The 17,925-nt window shown below is 56.2% G+C and overlaps 1 protein-coding gene and 1 pseudogene across 1 annotated transcript; one reads left to right on the forward strand and one right to left on the reverse strand.

The window, feature by feature from the left end:
* The first annotated feature begins 775 nt into the window (after positions 1–775).
* Positions 776–3,559, forward strand: LOC144138742 (uncharacterized; annotated as a pseudogene).
* Positions 3,560–4,942: 1,383 nt separating this feature from the next.
* On the reverse strand, positions 4,943–15,218 carry LOC144139936 (uncharacterized). The gene is made up of 10 exons (XM_077672161.1): positions 15,129–15,218; positions 11,429–11,709; positions 11,273–11,336; positions 10,813–11,147; positions 9,852–10,248; positions 9,076–9,807; positions 8,451–8,936; positions 7,988–8,254; positions 5,945–6,211; positions 4,943–5,827 (listed from the first exon to the last, which is right to left on the reverse strand). The coding sequence occupies exons 1-10, from the start codon at positions 15,216–15,218 to the stop codon at positions 4,943–4,945; spliced, it is 3,804 nt and encodes a 1,267-aa protein (XP_077528287.1).
* Positions 15,219–17,925: the final 2,707 nt, after the last annotated feature.

Here is a 17,925-nt window from a genome sequence, read left to right on the forward strand (position 1 = left end):
GGTATCGCCAGTACCGTCACCAGGATTGCTCAAGGTGCCCCCTGCGGGGGGGGGGGGGGGGGGGGCCACAGCCTCGAAAGCGCGGTACGCCGAATCCGCTACAGCAGAGAGGCATGGGAGGCATATCAAACTGAAAAACAGCGCCAAGCACAGGCAGTACGTGCCTCCAACCGCGCTGCTCCCTCCCCCCAAACAACGCCCCTGATCGCCAGACTGCGGTGGAACATCCGAGCCGGCCGCGCCCCACCGGCGCCACGGGGACCGAAGAAAGCTGTGCCTAAAAAGGCGAAGCCACCAACCAGCCCTTCGCGCTCCTGCGTCCCCCCCCCCCCCAGGCAGCAGCTCACGACCCCGCTCCTTCTCCCTCCGCCCTCGCGAACGCGCAAGAAACGCATAGAGAGCGTGCACCGGGCGCCAGCAAGCGATGCCCCAACGATGAGCATCCAGAACGCTACAAGCGATGCCTCGCAGTCGCGGCCTTCCGAGAACTGCGCCCTCGCAAACACGCAGGAGATGCACGACCTTGCCGGCGCGCGCGCACCAGAGAGCGAGCCCCAGACGCGAGCCCCACAGCCCTGGGCTGTCGAGAACTGCACCTGCGAGGACGAACGCGGCTCAACGCTTGCCCCAAAACCGACTGCCCGCGCACAGGAGAGAGGGGGAGATATCACCCCGCGCGACACACTACAGCGCAGCCAAGCCAACGCCCCCCCTCGCCCTCAGCCCAGAAAGCGCCCCTAGCCAACACCGTCTTGAAACAAGGGGTCTATTCGATTCAGCCTGCACCTCTTGAACCAGTTCACAGCGGTGCAAAGCGGGTTCCGCCATCGGCGGAACCAGACCTGCACATTTTTCGTCTGCTTCTGCACCTCCTCGGCAGGGAGTGCAGTCAAAGCCATGAACCCGTCCTGCACCCGTCGGCACCACTGGTGAATCGAGCGACGCGGTTCAGGTGCCGCGAGCTGCACCGCTGAAACGAACGGCGAAGTGCGGCACCGCCTGAACTGGTTCACGCGGTGCAGGTGAAACGAATAGACCCAAGGCCTCTCCACTTCCCTTCGCCGGCGGTGTGACGTCACCCCACCATGCCCGAGCCAGTACGGCGTTCTGTTTCCCTTTTTCTGCAACAGATGGCGCGACGAGGCGAGGGAGACAGACCGTACGGACGCGCCGGCGAAGCCACGTTTTTTCGGCGTGTTGCGTCAGCCTGCTAGTGGTGTTTTGTGGTTGTGCGGTTGCAATTTGCTTTCACGATTTGTTGTGACCTACTACATGTACAGCGCATCACGATGGGACGGTGTTGCGTGCCCAACTGCAAGGGAAATTACGACAACGGGCATAAGGTGCGTTTGTTTTCGTTCCCGAGCGATCCTGTGCGGAAAGCGAAATGGCAGCGTGCCGTGCGGCGCGACGACATTGACGTGTGTCAACTCAAGAACCCTCAGGTAAGCGTTCGAATACACCCTTTTCTTGAATGCGTAACATTCGTATTTAACGCGCTGTGATTGTTATAGCTGCTCACGCGTTTTGCATGTGCTTTACGCGTTGGTCGTCGGGGTGCTGTTTCCTAAGCAAGCTGTGCAATCGCCCATTGCGGCTTCGTTATTGTTTATAAGAAGAATGCTGTATCACCTTTGCTTTATGAGGTGGACGGTGTGAAGCTTCACGGTGCATTACTTCGCCCCTTCTCTATGTTACAATGTGCCGCCCCTTCTCTGTGTTACAATGTGCAGGTCTGCGAGCTTCATTTCAAAGCGGAGCACCTTCGAACGACGTCAAAGTACACCGACGGCGATGGGCGGACTATTGAGGTTCCGATGAAGCTGACCCGGCTGATGCCTGATGCTGTTCCTACCATTTTTCCTGGATGCCCGAGTTACCTCTCTGATTCTCAAACGTCACGAGAAGAGCCCGACGTCAAGCGAAGGCGAAAGGAAAATGAACAGTTGCTCGAAGCCATCCAGGAATCAGCGCTCGCATTTGCTGCGGAGCAGGACGAGAACAAGGTCGAAAACTTCGAAGATATAACTTCTAGGCTGACTCGATTGCATCAAAAGAAGTTCTGGTCACAAACAGTCTGCGAAGGCTGCGTCATCTTCGCTCACGTCAGACCTACAGATCACGCCCCGGATCTCCTGTCGTCAGTGTGTGTGTCGTCAGACCTGTGCGTGCCCGTGTTCTGGAAGCGTGTTCTACTGACATCGAACGACAACCTGAAGATTCCGGAAAAAATCCAGGATTTTCGAAGGTTGGTGGAGCTTTTAGATAATGTGGAGGACTTCTGCACGACAAAAGCACCCCAGGAGGACGATGAAGTGAATTCAACGCTCCGTCTTGCGTGCACCCTTTTGCAAGACGTTACAACTGAAGGGTTGGTGGACGATGAGAGGGCTGATGTTCTGAAATTTCTTAAGGAGCAGTGTTTTCTTTTGTCGAAGAAAATCAATGGTTTGAGGTACTCCTCTGAACTGTTAGTTCTGGCTAGCATATTATTTACCATTTCACCACATGCGTACAGGTTCCTACGAAACAGCGGTGTGGTCATTTTGCCACATCCTAGTACTGTTAAAAGAGTGTGTGGCCGACATGATGTTAGCCCATTACAGGAGCAGTCCGAAGACGGTTTCTTGCGGTACGTGATCAGAAGGGCGAGTTCACTGAAGTCACATGAGCGAAATGTTACGTTGATGGTGGACGATACATTTGCAGCAGTACTTTGAGTATAAAGGCGGCTGTGTGACAGGCTCTGCTTCCAACAGTGCTGAGCCAGCAAAAACTGCGCATGTCTTCATGGTGCAGTCTCTTGTCATCCTACAAAGATGTAGTACATGTCCTGCCGGTGTCTAGAATTACAGCAGAGGAGCTGCATGATGTTCTGAATAAGATAATCATAGGCCTAGAAGATGCTGGCATTCATGTAGTCGCAGTGATAACTGACAACAACTCAATTAACCGAAAAATGATGGCAATGTTTGGCAAAAAAAAAGGTGCCAGCTTGGATATCGTATACCCACATCCTGCGAATGCGCAGCAGCCGTTGTTTCATGTTTTTGATTCTGTGCATTTATTAAAATGTGTTCGGAACAACTGGCTTAACCAGAAAAATTCGGGCAAGTGTCTGTACTATCCCACGTTTCAAAGCGACTCGCCGGACAGTCGAAAAATGGAGGGTGCTTCATTCAGTTCCCTAAGAGAACTCCATGAGGCAGAACAGAGCAGCATTGCAAAAGTTGCGTACGGGCTCACCCACAAGGCTCTGCACCCCAGTAATCTCGAACGACAAAATGTTCGACTGGCCCTTAAGGTTTTCAGCGGTTTTGTCTCGGCAGCTTTGAGGATTCGAGGTGAAGAACTAAGGCTCGAAGTGGCAGAAGGCACGGCACAATTTATTGATGTCATTGTGAAGTGGTGGGACATTGAATGTTAAAAGCCCTCACAAGGGTCAGCGTTTGCGGAATGTTTGGCAGGAGCCTGTAAGTGAAGTAAACTGCCACCAACTGAAGTATCTGGATGAATTCGTTGACTGGATCGATAGCTGGAGGAGGAGGAGGAGGAGGAAGTGATTGTTGGGGAGGGGAGGGGGGAAAGAGGCCGGTAACTGGCGTTACGCCGACACCTCAACCGGCCGAACGGAAGCGAGGAGGGTGGGAGAGACGAAAGAGTAGGTAAAGTGGGGGGGAAGGGTGTAGGGAAAAGGTGAATGGGCAGGTATCAGGAGTCGCACACACGCAAATGTCGCAGTACAGCAGGGCAGGCGGGAATGACAGGGTGTCACAACAAAGTTAGCGGTTGACATCAAATACAAAATAAAATAACAGGGGGTCACACCAAAATTAGCAGGTGACATAGGAAACGGAGTAGAATAACCGGGGGGCACAACAGAATTGGCGGAAGACATCGGAAACAGAAAAATAATAACAGGGGGATACAACAAAATTAACGGGTGACATCGGATTCGGAATAGAATAACATGGGGGGTCTCAGCAGATAATAAAAAATTAATAATAATAATAATAATAAAAAGAAAAAAAAATAGTGGAAGACATCGAATACTGAGTGGGTTAACGGGGGGTCACATCAGAATTAGCGGATGGCATCAGTAACATATGCAGGAAACGCGATAACAACTGGGGGGGGGGACGTAACAGCAGCAGCTGTACGGGCGGCAGATAATGACGACAGCTGTGCAAGGTATGACCGACACTGCAGGGAAGGAAAACAACAACAAATGGTAATAGAATAAAATAAAAGAAAAGGAAAAGAAAAAAAGAAAGGAAAAAAAAAAGAAAAGGAAACCTCGTATAGCGGGTTACAGGGGTACATGATAATGGCAGCAGGATATAGGTGGGGCGGATATATGTGGGGATAGCTGGTAGGCGAGTTACAGGGGGCGTAATTAGGGGCTTGCGGGGGTAAATACTAGGTTTGAAGGAAAAGGGATATGTGGTTAATATGGGCAGGGTACAGCATGCGAGCGGGTTGACATTGTCACTGGTGATATTGTGTATTAGGTTGAAGATGCGCGCGCCGCAAGCAGACTGTTCGTAGAGTTCAGGATGGGATGTCCTGGCAGTGTGTGCGGATGTCTGCGGCACAGGATAGTTTTGAGGCAGGCTGGGTGTGCTGGGAGGCGCGTAGGCACAGTCCTGCTCGTCCGCACTATGTCACACACACACACACACTCACACGCGTTCCGATGCGGGCACTGGGCCTGGAGAGTTTGGGGGGGAATGTTCTTGGCCGAGAGGGGGGGGCCCCGCACGGTGTAGGGGGCTCAGAGTTCGTGCGGCGGCAGGCCCGAGGGGCCGCGCACGGAAGCGCCGGATCGTGCGGCGGCGGCCCCGGGGAGCCGCGCACAGGAGCGCCGGAACGGAGGCAGGGGGGGGGGAGGAGGAGGAAAGAGAAGGGGAAAGGAGAGCGGCGGCAGCGGGGCCGTTGGCCTTTAGAGCAGCTGGGCCAAGCCGGTAGCGTGCAGATACTGCAGCAGTGCGGTGAGTGCCGCGCCCCGTCCACGGGAGGCCGAGGGGAATAGAAGCTCCTCCCGCGTGCTGCACGCAACTCCGAGGGCAGCGTAGCGTTGCAGCATCTTGGCCCGCTCGGCGCGGTGGTGGCTGCAGCGAAGTAGGGCGTGCTCAGTATTATCCAGTTCGCCGCAGTGCTGGCAGTTGGGGGAGGGGGCCCGTCCGAAGAAGAAGCGGCGGGCCGTGGAGAAAGCGCTGCGCGTGCGGAGGCGAAGGAGAAGGCTGCAGTCCGCGCGGCCGAAAGTGCGGCTCGGTATGCGCCCCGGAGAGCTTCCGTCGGCCAGTCGCGGGTGCGGATGTTGGTTTTCGGCATGCTTCGCTATCCAGTAGCGCGCCTCGTCCCCCTTGGTGGCTGCCTCGAAGACGGCCGTGTCCGCCGAGTGGGCCGCCTTGGCGATCGAGTCAGCGAGTTCATTGCCCGCCAGACCCACGTGGGCCGGCACCCAGTGCAGCGAGACGCGTCTCCCCTCTGAATGGAGGTCGCGCAGTTTCCTGGCGAGCTGCCACACGAGCGGCCCATGTTTGTGTGGGTTTTGCAGGCGCAGGAGTGCCGCCCGGCTGTCGCAAAGGATGACAGCCTGGGTGATGTCGCGGCGTTCCGTCAGGGCGTCCGCCGCCAGGTGCAGGCCTACCAGCTCGGCTGTTGCTGAGCTGGAGGCAAAACTGAGGCGGCGCTGCACCGTTAGATCTAGCTCGGGGGCCGCGCAAGCGGCGGCGGCGGAGCCTGGGGGGCCGGGCAGCACGGAGCCGTCTGTGTACAATTTGACTGCGCCTGCGTAGCGCTCGTGCAGCAGACACGCGACCTCCTGTTGTAGAGCGCAGGGGGGGGGGGGGTGGCGCGCTTGCTTCTGACGCCGGGGACCGTGGTAGCGATGTGCACACCCGCGTCGCGCTGCGGAGGGGGGGGGCGGGTCTGAACCCACGAGCTCTTCATAGGTGATTAGGAGCTGGTATGCTTGCGAGTGGGGTCGCTGGCGGAACCGCTCGAGGAGGGTGTGGCCGTCTGGGGCTAGCTTCAGGCGCGCTATAAAGTTGAGTCCGTAGCGCGTAGCGAGGGACTGCAGGGGCCACGACCCGGCCTCGGCGAGGGTTTCAATGATGCGGGAGTGGTTGGGGAGGCCGAGGCAGAGGCGCAGGGCGGCGCGGTGCTGAAGCTCGAGTTTCCTCCAGGTAGCAGGGGTTAGCTTGGCCTGCGGGAGCGCGTACAGCACACGGCTGACGCCAGTGGCTGTGTATATACGCGCGGCCAGCTCCGGGGTGCAGCCACGCCCACCTGCCACGATTTTCTTAAAGGGACACTGAAGTGATATGTAAACATTGCGGGATTACTTGCGCAAATTGTAGTCCGGGGTCCCCAGGCCATGTTACGACCACTCTGGACGCGTTTACGCGCTTTTATTTAGTAGAAAACTTAATTCGAAAATGCTGTCCTCCTCTCTTTACGCTCGCCCATTTTCTGCGGCGTTTTCGTGTGACGTCGAGAGGAGCCGAGCTCGCAATTGGCTGAGCTATCTGCACGGCTCCCCGGCCTTCAGACAGAGTCAGTCGGCCCAGCGTTTCGTCCGCCGGACGCCGACGGGTCGTCGCAATTCGTTCGCTCAGTTGAAACGAAGCCAGGGCCAGGACACGTTTGTGAATGGAAGAATGGGCCTTTCTTTACTTGGTTAGTTTGTACACTGTATCTAGCTCCAAGTCAAGGTCGCTTCACACAAGCGCTGCGCAAACGCACATGCGACGCTTCGCTGACTGGTACGCCCGTAGGAAAATATAAGGCCTCTTGAAGGCGGGAGAAGAGTCAGCGAAGTGAATATAGGTACTAAGGAAATAAAATCAACTGATATTTTTACCGTACAGCGTAAAAATAGGGTGCGGGAAGCACTTTTTTGCGCTGGGCGAACAAGCACAGCGGTCAGCAGCACGACTACGCATTTGCGAACGCTTTTCCGTCTACGAAATGCAATTGCTAGACGTGAGCGATTGCGGAAACTCGGGGGACGCTTACTGCACGAGCACAATACAACAAATAGTCACCTAAGCTGCTTGAAATGCCAAAACTAAATAAAAATGTAAACTTGTTGTACAATATATACCTTATATTACCATGGTCGGCGCAGCCCGTCTCGTAGCCGAGTTGTCTAAGGCTGCAGGTATGTCGCCGCCGAGTGTTTTGAAAGTCACGAGTTCGAGTCCCCGCGGGTACGTGCTTTTTTTTTTTTTGTAAGTTAGCTTTGTTTTCTGCCGATGTTTTCTACATTGAGTTCAGCTTTGTTTGGGCCGCAACGTTCATGGCTCCACGAATTAGTTCACAGAACGCGCGCAGGCTGGCACTGGCGCGCTAGCGAGTTCTCGTTGGCGTGCTGTCCATAAGCACCGACTGCTTGCGGGCAGTGGGCACAGGCCAGAATGAACAGACCCTTGGCCTGGTGCGAACACGCATTTTACGGTACAGGCATGAGTGAGGCAAGCTCCAAATAGGGGGGGTGCGGGGAAGCGCATGACATTTGTGCGTCTGCGGGCACGCGGAGGGCGTCCATGCACTGCGTAGGCCTCGGCTAGTGAATGCTACGATTCCAAGCCGTCCTGGGAGGCTTATCTTTATGCATTTTTACAGCTGACAACATGGCAGAAGCGCGGTATGATGATTACTGAGTTATTGAGAATGCCCATCCAACAACGCACAGGTTGTGTTTCACAGAACCGAAACCGAAACCGAAACTTGTTTGGTTGCTCACCTTGGGCATCGTCCAATCACGGTCCCGCTCCTCCCAACGTCACAGCTTTAGTTGGTGCGGCCGCCGCAAACCGCGCATGGTAGTTTTTCTTCTTTGGCGCTTTGTAAAATAATTACCGATTTGTCAACCGGGTAAACGATGAAAAGTGGGCTAATTTGAGCCATTCTACGCAGTGCAAGCAAAAACGGGAGCTTGACAAATTCACTTCAGTGTCCCTTTAATGGCTTGTATTGCCGTGGCGGCAATGGCTCGGGCAGCTTTCAGGTGGGGCCGCCAGCAGAGCCGGTTGTCTAGTGTGGCCCCCAGGTACACCACCTTCTTTTTCCACGGCAGGGTTACGCCATTCAGAGAGAGCTCTTGGGTGTGCTTCTCCATTCCTGCCGTGGGGTGGTATGTGAGGGCCACAGTTTTGGTGGGCGATACCCGCAGGCCAAGGTCTTCGAGCTGTCTGCCGACGATGCTGAGGGCCACCTGGATGGCTTCGCAGGCAGCCTCCCCCGCCTGCCCGTGTGGGCGGTGTTCCAGATGGCTATATCGTCGGCATAAAGCATCATGCGGGTCGGGATGGGGTCGGAGGGGGGGAATGCAATAGGGAGGGTTGATAGGGCCAGGTTGAAAATGAAGGGGACAACACGCTGCCCTGGGGTACGCCTGCTGTGACGGGGCGGGCCGAACTTAGGGTTTTTCCCACGCGCACCTGAAGGTGGCGGTTGCCTAGGAAGGCATCCAGGTATGCGCGCATCCGCCCCGTCACTCGGCAGCGGTCAAGCGCGGCATGGATCGTCGTGTGGGGGAGGGCGTCGAAGGCTTTCTCCACGTCGAGCAGGACCAAAAACATGGTGTGCTTGCTTCCCTTGGCCTGCTCGAACGTGGAGACGACGTCAGCGATACAGTCCACCGTGCTGCGCCCCCTTTTAAAGCCGACTTGCTGCTCGGGGCTCCATTTGTACTCCCCCGCGAGCCACTCCAGCCTTGCCAGCACCATCATCTCTAGCAGTTTTCCTACTGCAGAGGTCAGAGAGATGGGCCGGTAGGAGCCGAGCTCGGATGGTGGCTTGCCGCGCTTTAGGATGGGGCAGACGTACGCCAGGGTGAGCGAATCGGGCAGCGTGCCCCGTTCCCACAGCGTGTTATAATAGGCCAGGAGCCTTGTGCGCTGATCTTCGTTTAGGTTTCTGAGCGCCTGGAAGGTTATCCCGTCGGGGCCCGGAGCGCTCTTTCGCTTCGCCCTCGCCAGCGCACGCTCCAGCTCCTGCCGTGTAAGGTTCATTCATGGCCTCGGCCGCGCGCGCGTCGGAGGCCGAGAGGGATGGTTTGTTTACATTCGGCGGCGCGCGGCCGACGGAGGCCGGGGGGGAGGAGGAGGTGACGTGCGCGGCGAAGGCCTCGGCCACCTCGGCGAGGGGCTTCTTCTGGGCGATGGCCAGCGAGAGGAGGGGAAGCTTGCCGGGCGAGGGGGGCTGGATGAGGGCGCGTAGGAGCCGCCACGCTCTCGCCGTGCCCGCGGCGCTATCGAGAGAGGCGCAGATGGATACCCAGCTCTCGCGCCGCAGCTTCTTCGCGTGGCGGTGTAGTACGGCGTCGATCCGGTTGTAGAGGGTCCATTCATCCCGCGCGCCGGAGCGGAGGGCCTGGCGTTGCGCTCGCTGTCTCGCGGCGCGTAGGTTGAGGAGCTTCAGATCTGGGGCCGGCTGGAAGGGGGCTGCGTGGGCCGTTGTTGTGGCCGCTTTGAGGGACCGCTCGAGCGCGCCGAGAAAGTCTTCCTGTTGTGATTCGGAGAGCAGTTCTTGGAAGCGGTCCCAATGTGTCACGGAGAAAACGCGGCCGCGTGCGGCGCCACCGCTCTCGGGCTCCATTACAATTGGCTTGTGATCCGAGCCCCACATGCTGGCCTGCGGCCTCCAGGAGTACTTGAGGTGTTCAGATGTAAAAGCGACATCGATGCACGACTGCCGGTTGTTGCGCTTTGCGAATGTGGTTTCCCCGGTGTTGATGGGGGCGAGCCCGCAGGTGGTAATAGCGTCAACAAGCTGAGTGCCGCGCTTGTTGCACGCCTGCTCCCCCAGCTGGCGTGGTGTGCATTGAAGTCGCCGCACACGATCTTATCACGCGTGCAGAGAGCAGCCAGGGAGCACAGCTCGGCAGGGTCCCAGTCCCGGTTGGGTGGCACGTAGGCACTCACCACCGTCGTCTCGGCTTTCCCCATGCGCGTCGTAACGGCCACGCATTCGAGGTGATCGCTCCGGGGGCCACCAAGATCGACCCCAGCGTGCGGGATGGACTTTTTGATGTATATGGCTGCTCTCGTGCGGCCGGGGGCGTGCGCGGTGTTGTCGCAACGCTTGAGCGGGCAGTGCGGCTCGGCGCATTTCGTCGCACAATGGTAGGCGACATAACCGGGCAGTCGGCATTCCTCAGGTAGGGTATCTGTCTCCTGGAGGCACAAGATGTCATACGGATGTTGCAGGACCCGCGCGTAGAGGTCGTCGTGGCGCCTGCGGAGTGAATTGCAATTCCACAGGAGGATGGAAGGTCTTGTTTTGGCTTGGGCGCGGTTGTTTGGTGTGGGATCGCTACTTCCCATGTTCGAGATGTTCTATGTAGCTGGTGAGATGGTTTATCGTCTTACGCGCTTCGTCCAGTAGTGCGGCCGAGGAGGCTGGCGCTCGTAGCCGGCTAGCGTAGGATGGTCTCTCCGGTGACGGAGGGCTAGCGGGCCGTTCCCGTACAGCTGGGGGGGGGGCGGGAGGTTGATTTTGCGCTGGGGGAGGTGTCAGCGTCGCGGTCGGGCGCGGGACACCTTGTGGCTGTGGCCCAGTGGGTCCCCCCGCAGTTGCAGCAGCGGAGCCCTGGGGCCGCGCAGTCTTGCGTGGGGTGGGCGCCAGCGCACCTGGCGCAGCGAGCCGTGCCCCTGCAGGCCGTTCGGATATGGCCGAAGCGGTAGCAATGCCCGCATTGGAGGTTACGTGCGGTCAGAAGCTCCACCGGGACGCGGATGTGTGATAGGTACACGTGGGTGGGTGGTTGACGGCCCAGGAAGGTTAGGAATAGCAGCTGACCCTTTCGCGACCCCCCCGATGATGGGCACCGGTGTTTTGATTCTTGCGATCAGCTCCTCTGCTCCACCAGCGGCATCAATGCCCCGCAGGACCGCGCGCGTGCGTCCCTCCTTCGAGGTGGGGTACGGCTGCACGGGCACACCCCCGAGGGAGCGAAGCCCGAGCAGAGCGTGGCGGGTGTCATCACGTGCTGTATCCACCGCCCCCAGATTGAGCCGCGCGTTTATGCGGATCTCGCCCAGGCCACGGAGGTGATTGAGCTCCTCGCTCAGGTCATAGCGACTCAGGTGGCGTAGGCTTGCGCCTTGGGTGTTGGGTTTGAAGAGCACCGTGACCTGAGGGGCGAGTCTGCCGGCGGCGCTCGCTCGCCGGGAGTTGGTTTGTTTACCTCCTTTTCGGGGAGGGGTGGGGAGGGTGCTGGCGGGCTTGTTTTCTTAGGCCGGCGCTTCCCGTGCCTCACCAGCGTGAATCCCACGTCATCCGTGTCGGCCGCGTCATCCGCATCGGGGCGGTTGGGGCTCTCCCTGCCCTCGGAGGAGTTGGCAGGGGAGGAGGAGCTGGGGGTCGCGTTCGGGGGGCCGCGCGCTGCTTGCGGCGTCTTCGAGGGGGGAGGCACTTGTTCTCGGAAGCGGGCGCTGCGTGCGTGATCTCTTGCAGCCGCCCGGAGGTGCTGTTTGCGGCTGCCTCGCGATCGGCTGCAGCGACCAGGGGGACGCTCTCCGCCCCGTCGCCGCGGCTCCCGCTCGGGTCATCGGTCCCTGGTGAAGCGCTGCCAACAACGGGGGGCTGAGGGCCCTCCGCATTCCTTGCAGCCGTCGTCAGGCATGCTTCGTCGCCGCTTGTGGGGGGCGGGGAGCCTTCGGAAATGGCCGCAAGTGACTGTTTTCCACCGGAAGACTGGTGAAAAAATGGCCGGGGCCTTCGAGGCGTCTCAGGCGAAGGTTGGTTACGCTTGCGTCTTGGGGCTGGACGGCGCTTTTTCGGGGATGCGGGGACGCGTCCCTGTCGCACGCTTTTTCGCAGGCGAGAGAGCGGGGGGGTGGGGGGCAGTTCTTGCGTCGCAGCGGGCCGTTTGGGGAGCGTGCATGTCGCAGATGCGCGATGTTTGATCCAGGCGCGTCGGCAGAATGCGATACGCTGCAGGGGGCTATCAGCGCTGTGCCCTCGGGTTCTGATGCGTTCTCGGTCTAGGGTCGTTCGCGAGGGGCGCTGTGGGGGGGAAACGGGGGGCGAACACTCACCAGAGCTGCTGTTAGTTGTGGCAGACTACGAGGAAGACGGCGAGACGGAATCCTGGGTCGTCTCGCCGTCACCATCGCTAGCATGCGACGTTGCCCTTTTCATGGAGCTGAGAGCTCTCATACCAGATTCAATAGCTAACAGGTAGCAAGGTGAGATGGTCCGGATGGGGGTGGGGACAGGCTGGGAAGGGGGAGTTGGTGGGGGGATAGAGGTTGCCATGGGGCGTTAGAAGGTGGGGGGGGGGGGCATAATGAGTGCGAGACGGATGAGGGGCTATTAACGAGGTACGGGGAAGAAAGGGCCCTCCCTAATGAGCCCTGAGAAGGGCTTGCCACGGGGCGCGGCCTGATCTAAAATAAACTGAGGGGGAGAGAGATATTACATTATAAGACAGTGAAACAAAATAGGAGAGCGGCGAAAAACACGACTGCTCGCTTCGGTGGCTCCGAAGCGACCGCCCAGCTGGAAGGCAGTAAAGCAAGACACAGGTAAGCTGACAACTGAAACACACTCCGCCCTCCGCCAAACAACGTATGCTCTCATTGAAGTTTCCTGGTACTGCTTGGAAGAACTTTGCTTCAGATATGTTCTTCTTGGTAAATTTCAGACAGATGGCCTGGAAGCAAGATTTGGCAAATACAGGCAGCTGTGTGGTGCACAGTACCACATTTCAATCACACAACTATTTGAAGCAGAGGCAAAACTTCGCTTGCAGGATACGTTGATTTTAGAGGATTTTCCTGAGGCTTCAAAAGAAGGTGAGAAAGAGCCCAACCCTGAGGTGCTTCTGGCCAAGTACAACATACCAGTGCTAGACAGCGAGCTAAAGAAGCCTCGCACAGATATGCCGGCTGTTGCGTATATAGCTGGCTACTGTGCCCATGCTGCCTTAAAGCGTCAGCCATGCGAGGATTGTTGCATGCAGCTGACTGTCGCAGAAAGAGTACTTGACCAAAGCGAAAATGTGCTCATAGACGAAGTGAACCGGGGAGGTCTGAAGTTCCCGCAACCTTTTGTGGTACACGCTGTACTGTGTACGAAAGTTGTGTTGGAGCATTGTACAAGTGACGAGTACCTGCTTGTTTTCCACAAAGAGAATAACCAAAGGTTGTCACTGCTGAGCATTATGATGTTTTTGTTGTCTGATAGTGAAGGCCTCGAAATGTGCGCTAGCGGTCACTGTCCTGACGTTGTCCTCAAAAATATTTTACGGCCTGCTGTGAACACACTGTTAAAAAATTATGCAAGTACTAGAAACGACGCCTTGACAAAAGCAAAGTTAAGTGTCAAGCAGAGGAAGGTTCTTAAACTTAAGTGAAATGTGCTCTTGAAGTTGCATGCCTGCCATTTTACTAGCTCGTTCAAAATGAGTACCATACATCATTTTATTTTGTCCATTGTATACCTCTGTGAACGCTTCCATACATAGGTGACTTCTGATCTAAGTTCATAAATTTGCCTTTATGCTCAGCAATAGTGCTACATGTGCTTATATCTTTTCTTTGATGTACTCATGATAATGTATTCCTAATATCCACATTCGCAGCTCTTGTTTCTGTATATATGTTCCACGTGCTGTCATTGGATATAAATGTGTTCACATCATGTTTTCGTCTCCAGTTGATCTTGTGAGTGCTTGAAAAATATGTAATTGTCCTGTAAAAGCAAGACAGTGAACGCTGGTTCTTTGCCCCACTCCTATCGCTCTGTTATATATTCAAGAGTTTCAAAATAAACTGGAAAGGCGACCGCATGCACGACAGTGGCGGCGGCACCGCGCGCAGCCCCACTAAGGAGTCGGGCAAGGTGCGGTGACGTCACGGCGGCAGTGGAGGGGCCTTGACCTTTTCAAAATGGTGTTGCCCTAGCCAACACCAACTGGAAAGGGAGAAGGCCTCAGTTCTCCTCCCTTTCCAGTCGCACTACGTCAGCTAATGGGGCGGCTGCAAGAGGCGGCTTGACGAGTTCGGCGGGAGCGATAATCCGACCGGTCCCAGCACGTCGCAGCAACGCACCTGCGGCTGAACAGTCAGTGCCCCGCAGATTGGGCCTGCCTCCCAGTGTCTTTCTCGACGGCATCTCTTCTCGGTTGAATTTCTCGTGTTTTGCGCGTTACTGTGAGTTCTGTCGTGTATCTGCAAGCTTCAGAATGTTGAAGGTGCGACGGTGAGATGCCGTGCAAATGCTGTGTGCCGCGATGCCGTGGCAACTACACCGTGGACACGAAAGTGCACGTTTTCAAGTTCCCAAGGGATCAAACTCTGAGGAACGCGTGGATACGCGCTGTGCCACGGGAAGACCTCTCCGTGACCGAGAATTCCAGGGTAAGCTTTCTTTCTGGTAGAGCATTGTTGTTTCATTGCAAATGTAAATTCAATATTTGCATATGCTCGAATAAGTGGTTTACAAGCCGCACTTTGTTAAATACTCATTCGTTTGCTCATTGTATGTAAAATTCCTTGGTAGGTATGCGAACTTCACTTCGGAGAGGAGGACATCATCCGAGAAGCCTCGCATACCGATGTAACTACTGGCCGCACAATTACAGTGCCATTATCCCATGTTCGCCTCCGCCCGGATGCTGTACCGTCCAAGTTCTCCAGCTGTCTGACCTACCTGTCTAGGGAAACTACAAGAAGAGAAGATCCCGACTCCAAGCAGGCGCGCATGGAGCATGCTGCTATGCAAAAAGCTATCGCGGAGTCCGAGGAGATGTTTAACAGGGCACATGAAGAGGACAAAGTCCATTCTTTAGGAGAACTTATTGGACACTTGCGGAGCAAGGAGATGAAGTTTTGGAACATAATAGAAAAAGAGGAAAGGCTTGTCATTGTACACATCGTCGACGATGAAGCCCCGTGGCTGAAGTACTCTGTCTGCGTGAAAGGAGACATGCAGGATATGCCGTGTACGCGACCCTAAAAAGGTTGAATTGTGCAAAATGCAAGGACGCGTTGACTGTGGATAAGACAATCACAGTGTCTGCCGCCCATGAACACTACGATCTCGTGAAGCAGTTGGACCGTGGAGGTCTAGTTTACCCATCGATGTTTGCGCTTAATGCTGTTGCTCACTGCTACGTTGTTGTAGAGCAGCTCGCTACGCAACCGGAACTGCTCCTGATGCGCGAACAGCGCCAGGTCGTCACGGAGCTGACGCTGCATTTGCTGGCCAACGAAGAGCCATCTGACTTCGACGCCTGTGAGAACGGTCACACAAGCGAATCAATGCTGAAACACATCCTGCGGTGCAGCACTAACATTTTACTGAAGAACTTTTGTGGAAAGCTAAACGACAAACTTCTCGACGCTGCTGACAAGGCAAAAAAACGGAAAGCCACAACTCTCCAGAACAAATAGGTGTATTGCTTCTGATAAAGCGCAAACACAAAACGAAACTAGTTTGTGTAAATAAATGTTTCGCTCCTATAATTTGCTTCGAGTGAAATTTCTTTCAAACTACGTGCATGCTCGTTCTTGCAAGAAAAAAAAAAATTCACAGCATATCCACGGGGTGAATGATGATGAGCGGGCGAAGCTCCTGAGGGGAAATCATCGGTAAAACCGTGACTCTTCAGTGAAAGTTCGCCCACTACATCTGTGTCCGAACGTAACGTCTAGAAAGTCTCGCTTAAACCGCGCGTCGGCACCTCGGGGCTGAGCTCGCCTGATGCATTTTGCAGACGCCTCACGAGCTCTCACTGCATCGAGGTCTGCCTGCCGATACGCGCGCTTTCTCGCCGCTTCCCGTTCTCTGACGTTTTGGAGATCCTCTTCGCGCCGCAGCCGTGCCGCTTCGCGTACGGCAGGGTCCTCGCGCCGTTGCCGTGACGCTTGGGCCTCTCGTTCTCGAACGCTGGGATCTTGGCGGCGTCGTCGCGCAGCCAGACGACACGCTTCGGCCTCCCGCTCTCGTACGGCAGGATCTTGGCGGCGGCGTCGCGCAGCTTCACGGAGCGCTTCTTCCTCGCGGGCTCGCACATCTGCAGCCTTATCCATCGGGCGACTCCGAGCGCGCGCCAACAGCGAACGGATTTAATTACAACGCTCCCCGCCATCTAGTAAACAATCCAAGCGCATCTTTTCATCATATACAAGTACCGCCATCTAGTAAACAATCCAAGAACTAAACTAGAGGTAGCCACGCCATCTAGTAAACAATCCAAGAACTAAACTAGAGGTGGCTACATACATATGTCGAGGATGGACAGACCCACGCCTTAAGGAGCTTCGCCCCTAAAAAAAAGCGCCTGTGTAGTAATTCTATGCGACAACCTCTCTTGAACAGTGCTCCGCACTTTTACCAGTCCGCCCTATCGCGTGACGTCACGAGAAGAAAGCTAAGGCCTTGAACCTTTCTAGAGGGTGTTGCCCTAGCCACCCAGCGCGGCATCCCCCTCAAGCAGGGAGGCCGCCAACGAGCCGAGGCAGCGCCAAGGCCAGGACCTCCACAGGGGCACGAAGACTCCCGCCCCTTCCCCCCCCCTCCGCCGCAAGAGCCGGAGGGCCCGCTCGACGACGATGGCTGGCGCGAGCAGAGAGGGCGCAAAACACGAACCCCGTCGCGCCCCCCCCCCCCCCATGTATGTATGTATGTTTGTGTTTATTGGCGAAGGGTAACTAGGACCAAAGAGCGCCAAAACTATGTTAAGTGGTCCGTCAATAGTCGGGTTTGAGCTTAAAATATGTATGAAATGAGTATGATATATCCTAAAATACTGTATATATGGGTGTAGAGGGCCGGTAGACTAAAAAATGGAGATGTTCATAATGGCGGATGAAAGGGATTGTGAATGGAACGCGACTGTAGCTCGAGCCGAAGAGCACGCTACGGCAGCGGGCCCCTCGTGCGAACAATGAAAACATGAAGGCTTTGCTCAATGCTTGTAGGCTCTGAGGTCACGCACTGTACGAAATGAGCTTTAAAAACTTGACATCTGCAAGATAACTTAAAAGGGACTTGTTTGTGAACATAGGTTCATCTCCTAAGAACAGTGACGGGTGTAGCGGAATGTTGAAAGTATAGATTTTAGGGAAATGCCGTTTTCTGGCCTCATTGCAGGATGCGCACTCAATTAACACATGGAGGACGGAGAGCCGGTCCCCACACTTATCACAAACCGGTGGGGGTGTGCCATTTAAAAGATATGCGTGCGTAGCGTAAGTGTGGCCGATGCGTAGTCTGCAAATCGGTACTTCAATGAATCTGTTTTGTTTTTCTGTTGTGTATCTTCCTAGGTGGGGTTTTATTGAGTGGAGCTTGTTTTCTGCGTGTGTGTCCCACGTGTCCTGCCAGCGTTTACGGATTCCCCTTCGGATCACTGGCTTCAGATCGAGGTAAGGGATTTCCGCGACGTCAACACCACTATGGAGGGCCGCCAAAGTGGCGCCCCCCCCCCCCCAGGCGAACGGCGCACAAGCAAACGGAGTGGCCAATACCTCTATCCTCTTTCGACCGATCGGACGCGGGGCAAACCTCACTGGCATCAGCCGCTTTGAAATAGAAGCAGAACTGACCCAAATTCCTCTTATTAGCGGATACAGGGTTAACCACCGCCTCAACACCGCGGCGGTGGATACCCAAAGCGAGAGATCTCGCGAAGCGCTCCTGGCCGTGCGCTTCCTGTGCGGAGTGGCAGTGCGCGCCTCAGTGGCACAAAACTCGCGCAACGCCAGGGGCGTGCTCCGCGACATCGACCTCCCTGGATTGGCGGAAGACATAATGGGGACAGCAGAAACACCAATCCCCATTATCAGGGCCACCCTACGCGGAAACTCCATGTTCCTCACGTTCGCGGGCCCCCAGGTACCCGACGCAGTCTACATCCGGGGAGTTCGCGTCCGAGTGCAGCGCCTCTACCCCCGCCCCTTA

This window comes from Haemaphysalis longicornis, unplaced genomic scaffold (assembly GCF_048455015.1).
Source record: "Haemaphysalis longicornis isolate Haplotype H1 unplaced genomic scaffold, Haemaphysalis longicornis Haplotype H1 scaffold_5, whole genome shotgun sequence".
In the NCBI taxonomy this organism is placed as follows: domain Eukaryota; kingdom Metazoa; phylum Arthropoda; class Arachnida; order Ixodida; family Ixodidae; genus Haemaphysalis; species Haemaphysalis longicornis.